At 48.4% G+C, this 10,894-nt stretch overlaps 2 protein-coding genes across 3 annotated transcripts; both read right to left on the reverse strand.

The window, feature by feature from the left end:
- Nucleotides 1–19: 19 nt before the first annotated feature.
- LOC101771219 (nicotianamine aminotransferase A) lies at nt 20–5,262 on the reverse strand. 2 transcript variants are annotated; one of them, XM_004965404.3, is made up of 8 exons: nt 5,092–5,262; nt 4,672–4,973; nt 3,436–3,775; nt 3,127–3,345; nt 2,237–2,296; nt 957–1,112; nt 799–892; nt 20–411 (listed from the first exon to the last, which is right to left on the reverse strand). In XM_004965404.3, exons 2-8 carry the CDS (start codon nt 4,947–4,949, stop codon nt 290–292), a joined length of 1,269 nt encoding a protein of 422 aa, XP_004965461.1. In that variant the 5' UTR covers nt 4,950–4,973; nt 5,092–5,262; the 3' UTR covers nt 20–289. The 2 variants fall into 2 exon arrangements, with proteins under 2 accessions (XP_004965461.1, XP_022681415.1); XM_022825680.1 differs by lacking the exon at nt 5,092–5,262 and having other exon boundaries at nt 4,672–5,076.
- A 779-nt stretch (nt 5,263–6,041) lies between these two features.
- Nucleotides 6,042–9,712, reverse strand: LOC101779742 (cellulose synthase-like protein D5). The gene is made up of 3 exons (XM_004966973.4): nt 9,075–9,712; nt 8,194–8,998; nt 6,042–8,110 (listed from the first exon to the last, which is right to left on the reverse strand). Exons 1-3 carry the CDS (start codon nt 9,710–9,712, stop codon nt 6,371–6,373), a joined length of 3,183 nt encoding a protein of 1,060 aa, XP_004967030.3. The 3' UTR covers nt 6,042–6,370.
- Between the last annotated feature and the right edge of the window lie 1,182 nt (nt 9,713–10,894).

Raw genomic sequence — 10,894 nt, forward strand, 5'->3', positions numbered from 1 at the left:
AAATAAAGCACTTGGTAAATAAAAAACACTCGGCATTTTAACTGTTTCCCGTAGTGTTGGTGCCGATATGTTCATATGAAAGCATGCAAGGCCACATGGGGGAATGTTGCGATGTGAATAAACTGATACATGATGAAGCAGTAAACGGGGAACAGGTGAAACTTGTGGGAACACAACAGATGCAAAGTTACGTGATGTTTGTTCAATGTACCCAAGAAACATGATGCTTATTGTATGCGCCGAACATGGAAAATTTAGCTCAGCGTTGGGTGCTGCACTGGTGCCCGGATCAATTGACCTGTGACTGATGCCTCTGGCAAAAGGACTTGACCCTTTCAAGTCCTTGCTTCAGTTTTGGTGGTTCCGAAGCAAAGGTGATGCGCAACCAGTTTTCCATTCCTAAGGCAGTCCCTGCATAAAGTCAGCAATAATTAATCTGTTTAGTGTTTGTGGTGCACACATAGTACAAAACGGTGCACTTGCCTTTTTTAGTTAAAAATGAGAATGTCATCTTGGAGCCTCTCAAAGAAATTAATGCCCAGTCATTTTACACATACTTTTTGCTAGCAGTGCTCTATAACAAGTCACTTACTTAGGCCTATAAGAAGCTGATTAGTCCATATAATCACTACATGGTGACTGATCAATCAAGTACTGATTGCCATTTTTTTCATAACATCCTCTGATGAGTGGCATAAATAAGCAGCTCTACAGTAGTGTACATAATATATGCTGAAAATATGCATGTATTTGATGTTTGATGTAAAAAAACTATTAGCCCTTCCAGCTACCACATACCAGGCAACACCATGACTGATTCCTCCTTCGCCAACTTTCTACAGAAATCTATGTCGTCACTAATGTCTGACAACTGTGATATGTCTAGTTTCACCTGCAGAATAGGTTGTCAGCATAGTTTCTTTCAAGTGATGAAAAAAGTATATTCTCTGTCTTACCATCATAAAAAATGACCCCTCTGGTTTGTGGGGACAGGTGATACAGTTGATTTCCTTTATTTCGCTGTAGCATATTTCTGCGGTCTCCTTTAACAACTTGATAATCTTGCTAAAGAATTCATCATTTGTGTTCTTCATAATATGAGGAATAGCTCCCTGATGAATTGACGAATTTTTTAATTATAACCTGTCATAAACTGAATATTTAAAAATTATCACCTGATATATGTTTGTTAATAACCTTTTTGGCCAAGCCATCATGTCTGGCTTGGCAAGACAACACTACAGCGCCTCACATTACGCAAGGCTCCTCGTCACACCACCCAAGGCCTAAAGGTAGTGTCCTACGTCATGTTTTGTTGTGAGGCATGGCAGTGTTGTGTTGTCTTGCCATGGTATGACCAAAGGGGTGAAACATATTTTTAAAATTAATTTATAATCAGTCAAAGATGAAATAAAACTGAATCTACTGCACAACATAGACAATGAAATATTTTCAAAAATATTCATGCGAATACTCTACTCCATAGTGACTATTGAAATTTACAGAAGAAGGTTCATAAAAATGCTCGTCAGAATATGAACCTGCCAAAGAAGTAAAACCTGGGCACAAAATTCAGATGCCTAAGGCAGCAAGCCAAGAATGAAGATTGAAAATAGGTTTAGATGTCAATGGAAGATATACAAATTTGTTCTGATAACTTAGCAGAAACTTGGTAAGTAAGCCGTTAAGAAGAAGAAAGCAGTCAAGGCATCCAACTTTGAGCAAAATTGGACCTAAACCTTGTCAATTGGGGTGCACACTCACACCACACTGATCTAAGCTCAGTTCCTAAAAGAAAGTTTAGTATGCAATAAATTGCCGTGGAAAATTCTCTCTTTTTCCTGGCCAAAGTATGATGAGCCCACATTTTCCTAGGACAGATTGGCCACCAAAGTTGGTAAATGTAGGAAACAGCATGTGACCGTGATAGATGTAATAAGGTACTACCAAAGTGCAGGTATATGCAATTATAGTCATGAACCAATCAGTTGCCTAAAATCATCAAACTTGCTTAACACAAGTATGAAGAAGTGAAATAATAAATACGAAACCCCTCTAAAATAATCCAAGAGAAATAAACTAAAAGTTCTTGGTATAGTCTTGCTGTTTCAAAATTAAAAAAATGGTCTACCACCTTGCGTATCTAAAATTGCTAGAGCCAAGCAACAGAAAAAACAACTCCCTCAAGATCATCTAGCTGAATACAATATGGGGGGACATTAACGCAAAGACTAACCAGAACAAATGTTGCAGGATCTCCTGTTAGCATTCTGAAGCTTCTCAGTGAATGAAAAACCTAGAATTGCAGTTCAATTTAGTTAGCAAAGATATTCCTTCAGTCACATGAAAACAACAATATCATAAAGAAAATTAATTCTAGAAACAACACAAAAGCTTATGCACAGATAAGCTTGCACTATGCATGCTCCAAAATAGGTCTGTTAACACATCAACCAGTGTCAACACAATATGTATTCACAACCAAAAAATGGGGAAGACAACTACATTAAGGGCTCTTGGGGCTTTATTTTACCATATTGCCAACCACTAACATGATAGATATGATCTCTTCTAACTCTGACTTGCAGCTCCCTCATGCCTCTACTGTAAGCATGTCTTTGAGTTATCTTTGAGCCTTTTGTAACTACCTCAACATATGTGCAATCTTTTGCTCATCTGCCGTGTTGAATACACTTAATAACCTATATCTGTGATCCTCGCTACATCCAAAGTATTGAATATATCTAAACAATTAAAGTTCAAAAACATACATATGTGCAATCCTTTACACATCTATAGTTGTTGGATATATCTAATACCTATATCTGAATCCTTGCTGCATCCAAAGTATTGAATATATCTGAACAAATAAAGTTCCTTTTCATAGGGAAACTAATTATAATGGTAACTTTTAGATCAGAAGAACAAACAGAATAAACTAAGAGGTCCTCACAAATCACATCTCACATTCCAGCAACAAATAAACATCATATGGAAAATATGAATTCTCTAAACATAGAAACAGCCTGAACTTTTCTTTAAAAAAACTGTACCACGTCAGGCTACCAGTGCCACTGACGAAGTTTAAGACAAAAAAGATGCATAAATGATTGTTATAAGAATCACCTTGGTTTCTTTCAGAATACATTTTTGGTCACAAATTGCTATCCAGCCAAATCTCCAGCCAGGTACAGCCCATCTCTTTGATATAGCTCCAAGAGTGAGTAATGGAACAGTCTCTCCAAAAACACCCATTGGCACAAAAGGAGTGCTACCATAGACAAGGTGCCCATAGACCTCATCTGCAATGACTAACATACCGAGCTTGTTTGCTGTATCTGCAATCTAAGTCAGATACAGGCACGTAATAAGCACAATTACACGAATAACGCAAGGCTACCTAGCAACTAGCATTGTACAAAACACCTTACTAACCTTGGACAAATGCTCGTAAGTATACACAGAGCCACAAGGGTTATTAGGGTTAATAATCACTATTGCAACAGTATTCTCATCTGCAAGAGCTTCAACAGCTTCCAGGTCGACCTCCCAACCTCTCTCCGGAACTAGATCATAATGGCGTACTTCCATCTTATGAAACACTGCGTGTGCCTCGTGTTTTGGGTAACCAGGCCTTGGGAGCAATATATTTACACCTGGTTGGCCGAAAACAGACATCACAGTCTCGATTGCTTGGGTACATCCAGAAGTGAGGAGAACATCATCAGGGGAAAGCTTGTAAGGGAGATCACAAGATAGGTACTCTGCAACGGCTCTGGATTTAAGCAGAAATTAAGTATTGACAAAAGAAATATGCCTCACATTTACACACAAGGATGATCCAACCAATTATTATACTGCAGATAAAGCATTCAGTATGCTGTTATAAGACAATTTGTTTCTCATGAATTAGGTGTGAACAAGGTGGACTAAGAGCCAAGACAGCAGCAACTCTTATGAAAATTATATGTGCAGATTGGACTCAGAATGTATTTTGTAAGATTATGATTTAACAGATTTTACAAATTTGTTGAAATAAAAGCTAGTGGTTATTAAAGGTGCCCACATGAGGGCCCTGTTAAAGTGTTAATGTCACTGATGGATGCATCTTTGCTGTTTGCAAACTCCTATAGAGTAGCGCCAATATTTGTAGTCATTAATGGCACATTGCTTAGGGCATTGGCATAGTCTATATGATGATACTTTGATTAGTGATTTCTATAAGAATATCACATTTCACAAAGTGATAATTAAATATTATATGGAAGTACTTTTCATGATGAATCTAGCAAAAGCTATAATACATTTCAATCTATATAATTCTTTATATATTTATGGCCAAAAGTTTTAAAAGAAGAATTATGACCGATGGAAATCCTAAAAGGATGTACATTGGTAATAATCAGGAGTAACAAACACATTTTTGTGACTCCACATTGGCAAAAGCATTTTTGCTCCCAATAAACCAAGATTAGCTTCTGCACAGAAAGATCTAGGATCTAACATCTGCAGCCATTTTAAAAAAATTGGGCAAACAAAAAATGCACGATGTACTCAAGTGTCATCTATCTATTGGAAAAACAACAGAAGTAAATCTCGGCGACATTTAAGCGCCGTTATTGCGCCAGGACTGTAAGAGTAGTGAGGTGAACAAGTAGGATGGGCACTGACCGGCGAGCTGCGAGATTCGTGTCGCGGGATGGGTAGCCGTCGAACTCACCGGAGCGGAGGGCGGTGGCGACGGCCTCCACCGCCTCGGGAGCGGTGCGGAAAGAGGGGCACGAGGAGGGATCCCCGACGCTGAGCGGGATCACGGGCCGCGGGCCGCGCTCGTCCAGGCAGCCGTGAAGGTCAAGGAGGTAGCGCCGGACGCTCCGCTCCCCGGCGGCCGCCACGGCCGGGTTCGGCGACGCGAAGCGCCATCTCCTGCTGCTCCGGCCACCCTCCATCGCTCCGCAGCAGGTAGACTGGATCTGGATGAGTGATTGATCGAGTTTTTAATAGAAGCTTGGCCAATGTGTCCCTATGTCCGGAAGCTTTGGTTCAGTGTTCTAGCTCCCGTTGGATGTTGAGCGAAAAGAGTATTCAAACCTCGTAGTCCTACTAAAATTGATATGCTCAGTCTCCTCCTTTTTCTTTCCCTTTCCTCTGGTCCTTTTTTCTTGAGGAAAAAAAAATTACTTACGGACATGCTGCGGCCTTTGCTGAGACACAGTGGTGTTTTGTCTTGTGGCGGGACATGGTTGAAAACAAGAATTGGAGAATGGAGATAGAAGAGAAATGCTAGGAATTGCCTGGCGCTGGGTCGGTTGATCATTTGTACTCTCATCTCCACCGAGCGTGCGAGTGTGCGAGATGTCCTTGCTCAGCCTGCTTGGTTGGACTTCAATTAAGCCTAGCGACTACAGTACATTCAAGCTCAGCTTGAAAGTCCAGTAAGGGGGTGATACCCTGTGCTAGCACCTATCACATCGGATGTTTGATACTAATTAGGAATATTAAACATAGTTTAATTACAAAACTAATTGCACAAATGGAATCTAATTCGCGAGACGAATCTATTAAGCCTAATTAGTCCATGATTTAACAATGTGGTGCTACAGTAACCATTTGCTAATGATGGATTAATTAGCCTTAATAGATTCATCTCACGAATTAAACTCCATCTGTGCAATTAGTTTTGTAATTAAACTATGTTTAGTCCTCCTAATTAGCATCCGAACATCCAATGTGACAGGTGCTAAAGTTTAGCACGGGATATCCACTAAAACACTCGCAAGTCTTTTCAAGCTACTGCGATCCTTGTTAACACTTGCCCTGTTTGTCTACTACTGTGAGTCTGTGACCTGTATGGCTTGCCCAAATAGTCAAATCCGCTACTGCAAGCTAAATCTTTTGGGGGGAGTTTCTGTGGCCTGCGTTGAAACATTTGAGAGTATGTTTGAATTCTACTCAAGTGTGAAAAGGGTGAGCTATTAATAAAAACAACACGAGGACCAATAATCAATTACTATATCATGTCAATTAGACAAAAGGGGCAATTTCACAACAGAATCCCTGTACAGTTAGCGTGGATCATCTCTGATTATTTGTACACTAGCCCCTACAGGTACAGAATAAAGGACTCTTGCCCTGCCTAGCTACCATCCTTGGTTAACAACACAGACACTACTGTACTTAATAGGAGCAGTTCAGTAATTCTTACTTTTTTTGAGAAGTCAAGTAATTCTTACCTGCATCCAGAAACAAATGACACAACAAAAAGTCAAGGCAATCCTCCTCCAGAATCCCACTCTGATATAATCATGCACATCGTCAATTGCATTTCGTGATCTTGGAGCGCTGGCCGTCGCTGAATCTCGATGCTCGATCACACGTCGACGCCGCCCTGGGTGATCCTGTCGTCGGGCGGGCTGATGGTGATCCAGAGCAGGGAGACGGTGATGGAGATGAGCCCCGCCCAGACGTAGACGAGTGTGGGCGTGCGCCCCCGCCGGCCCATGAGCCCCTTGGCGAACGGGTAGTAGTGCGCCAGCACCCAGAAGCTGAAGAACCCGCCGCCCAGCAGCTTGCTGTACTGCGGGATCTCTGCGTACACGGCGCGCGACACGCCGACGACGAGCGCGATGATGTTGATCCCGATGACGGCGAGCGGCGGGATGAAGAGCGACGTCCACTTGACCAGATAGAGCTCGGCGAAGGGGTCGTCGTCGTCATCGGCCGCCGCCTTGGCCGTGAGCGTGAAGGAGATCTCGATGCCGGCGATGACCTTGAGCAGGCCCTGCAGCACGGCGGCCAGGTGAGCCGACGTGCCGCCGATGACCCAGAACTGCTCGTTGCGCCACCACTCCTCGAGCCCGATCCCGGACCACTTCACCTCCAGCAGGCAGAGCAGCATGAGCGTGATGGTGATGAGCAGGAGGTAGCACAGGAAGGTCGGGTCCAGCGTGGCGACGATGAACTGGCCGGAGAAGAGGGAGAGCGCCGGGAGGAGGCAGTACATGATGAGGAAGAGCGAGGTGAATGGGTAGATGCCGACGTTGAGGTAGGAGAGGCGCTGCAGGAACTTGAGCCTGCGGGAGGCGAGGAACGCGTTGTTCTTGGAGAAGAAGATCTCCACGGACCCCGTCGCCCACCGGAGCACCTGGTGGAGGCGGTCGGTGAGGTTGATGGGCGCCGTGCCCCGGAACGCGTCGCGCCGGGTGATGCAGTAGACGGAGCGCCACCCCCGGTTGTGCATCCGGTAGCCGGTCACCACGTCCTCGGTGACGGAGCCGTAGATCCAGCCCACGCGCAGGCCCCACTCGGTGCCGTCCTCGTACCAGCAGGAGATGACGGCGACGGACTCCGCCACCGTGGCGGCGTCGAGCGGCGGCCGCGGCATCAGCAGCGCGCCGGGGGGCCGGCCGTTCTGGACGGAGGGGTGGTCCTGCAGCGGCCGGCCCTGGTACTCGGCGACGGCGATGGTCTCGATGAACATCTTGGACTTGCCGAACCGCTGGGGGGACTCGTGGTCCGGGTGCTCCGACAGTGGGCGGAGCTCCTCGGCGGCGGGGCCGCCGGGGCCAGGGGGATGGTGGTGGGGGTCGATCGGCACCTTGACCTGGCCGTAGATGCCGCGGTACTCGGCGGTGCGCGGCGGGTTGAAGCCGTAGACGGCGTAGCGGCGGAAGAGGCATCCCGTGCCGACGTACATGGGGCCCTGCAGGCCGTCGAGGGCGCGCATGTTTCCGTCGAAGAAGACGGTGTTGTGGTTGGCGTAGCGGTCGGAGGGGTCGATGCCCTCGAAGCGCTGCGGGAACTGGATGTAGCAGATGCGGTCGCCGCCGCGGTCGAGCATGTAGCACATGGCCTCGCGGATCGCCGTGCAGTTGTAGATGTAGTGGTCGCAGTCGAAGTTGAGCATGAAGGGCCCGTTGGAGAGGATCGCCGACGCGCGCACCATGGCGTTCATGGCGCCGGCCTTCTTGTTGTGGTCGTACCCGGGCCGCTTCTCGCGCGAGAGGTACACGAACATGGGGACGCGAACGTCCACGCCGGTGAAGTCCAGGTACGGGTGCGACGAGGCGTCGCCGTGGACCACGTCGTAGTGAGGGTTCTTGATCATCACCTACTTCGAAATGGCGGCTGTAAAAATGCTAAACACTTCGGGAGAAGTTACGATTATTCGATACGAACAGTGACTGTACGTACCTGCACGATGCTGGCGTGGTCACCCTTGGCGTGGTCAGGGGCGGAGTCGAGCCAGGTGCCGGGCCAGTGGGTGCCGTCGGCCATCCAGGTGGCCTTGACAGTGGGGACGTCGGCGGCGGCGCCGGAGTCGGAGGAGGCGGCCTTGTCGCGGGCGAGCTTGCGCTCGCGGGCGTTCATGGCGTTGGCGCGGCGGCGGATGAGGTCGGCGAGGCCGTTGATGCGGACCTTGAACTCGTCGTACTCGCGCTTGATCCACCGCCGGTCCTTGACGAAGTCCGGGCGCTTCTTGCCCTTGGTGGGGTCGCCCTTCTGGTTGAAGTACGAGTCCGGGTTGCGCGGCTCGATGGCGTGCTTGCGGCAGAAGGGCACCCACACCTTGGCGAACTCGCAGGCCTCCGCCATGGCCTCGAAGGTCAGCAGCGCGCCGCCGTCGTCGGAGATGTACACGAAGAGCTTCTCCACGGGGTACTCGGTGCCGAGGATGGAGAGCAGCGAGTTGGCCGTGGTGAGCGGCGGCTCCTTGTAGGGGTCGGCGGTGGAGATGAAGACGTCGAGCCCCGGGAGGTCGGAGCGGCCCGTGGGGTTGGACGGCGTCACGGACTCGAACTTCTCCCGGAGCGCGGCGAGGTCCACGGCGCGGTTGATCGGGTTCAGCTTGGGCATCTGGTCCAGCAGCCACGAGAAGGCGAACCAGAACTCGCACACGATGGAGATCCCCCACAGCCACATCGCGTCCAGGTTCGGGTTCGTCGCGCGCCAGATCAGGAACAGGAACAGCGAGATGAACCGCACCAGCACAAGCAACCTGTCATCACGAGGAGATCAAATAAATCTCTCCTTTGATATTGTTGCCAAGAACATGAGGAGACGAGGATGCGAACCTGTAGGGGCTGAGGATGCCGGGCGGAATGGGCACCTTCCGGCTGAGCGGCTTCCACGGCTTGTCCACGAGGTCCTCCATCTTGACGGGGCCGCCGCCGCCGACGTCGTCAGCGTACGCGCCGCTGCTGTCCTGCGGCCAGTACGCGTTCCCGATGCCGTACGTGCCCTTGGTCTCGAACAGCCACCGGTTGTGGTCGAAGTCCCCGGTCTGGCTCCGCACCAGTAGCGACTTGGACGGCGCCGGCACGCGCGCCGTCGACAGCCGCCGATCCATCTTGCCGCTGGCAGCGCCCGCGCCGTCGTCCCCGTCGGCGCCGCCGCGCCGGTTCACGAGCTTAGAGGACGCGGACGGGCCGTAGGGAGGCAAGGGGTGATCGTCCGGCTTGGTGCCACCCGCGGACGTCGAGGAAGGCGCGCCACCGCCACCACCGCCGCTGTAGGGCTGATTGTCCGGTGTGGGCGGCATGAGGACGGTGTAGTTGGCATAATCGCTGCCGCCGCCGGACATGGTGGAGGTGAGGTCCGGCGCGTCGTCGATCTCGACGTCGTTGGAGATGCTGCTAGGACGGCGCCCGCCCGACGGCGTCCTCGTTGAACTGACGGGTGGCTTCCACGCCGACGACGAGGACGATGACATGCATGTGGGTGCGTGCTCCTCCCCCTAGCTAGCTATGCGGTGCCATGGACCTCGCGGGTGGAAGCAAGCTGATCGCACGACCACGCGCACAAGCTCGTCGATCGATCGATCGATCGAGAGAGAGAGAGAGAGAGAGATGGTTGCATGCATGGCTTGGAGGAAATTGCGAGGCGAGAAGAGATGTGGAGTGGCGACACTTTCGGAGACCGGCCATTGGAGTTTAGCCCGCCATGGAAGCATCGGTTGGTCGAAAATGGAGGCCTTGATCCGGTGGCTGCAGGAAGCAGTGCATGCACAAAAAGAGGGCAAAATTAAAATGGGTAGGTTGTCTCAACGGAAAGAATGCTCATACTGACATAAATGATCCATTAATGTTTGGCAATTTCTTAGTTGCATGCATGTACTGATGTGCAGCATGTTGAAACTTTCACTACGGGAAAGCTAAAAATTGCCGAGTGTATTTTTTTTGTCGAGTGTTTTTTTCGAGCACTCGGCAAAGAGTCGGCAAAGAAGCTCTTTGCCGAGTGCCAAGCCAAAAACACTCGGCAAAAAAAAAACACTCGGCAAATCGGGGCTTTGCCGAGTGTCAAATAAAAAACACTCGGGAAAGCCCCCTCTTTACCGAGTGTAAAAAAAACACTCGGCAAAGAGGGGGGTTTGCCGAGTGTCAAAAAAAACACTCGGCAAATAGGGGGGTTTGCCTAGTGTTTTTTTTATACTCGGCAAAAAAATAATTTTTTTTCCTCTTTTCACCATGAAATTTTTTCTACTCCCCACATACAACATGTGGTACTCCATGTTAAAATTTAGTATATTTTTGAATTTATTTGCTATATTTATTTAATTAATTGCATTTCAAGGAAATTTTTGGTATAAGTCAAATTTGAACTGCAAGTGATTCAAATTATGGAACAAAATGAGTATAAAAATGATATTCATGTTATTCGGCCCAATTTGAGACCTGACCCATGAAATGACAAGAAATTTCGAACATCTTGTTCAGGAAACACGACCACGAACGTGTGGCAGTGGTATTTTTAAATTATAAAAAAAACAAGCAAAGTCTGAAAATCATTAGATTTATCATGATGTGATGATATCATAGGTGGAGGCTGTGGAAAAAAATTGAGAATGTTTTGCACATTTCGTCAGGGGTCCGCTTAGATCGTTCCTCACAGCGTC

Source organism: Setaria italica, chromosome IV (genome assembly GCF_000263155.2).
Source record: "Setaria italica strain Yugu1 chromosome IV, Setaria_italica_v2.0, whole genome shotgun sequence".
NCBI classification, from domain to species: Eukaryota; Viridiplantae; Streptophyta; class Magnoliopsida; order Poales; family Poaceae; genus Setaria; species Setaria italica.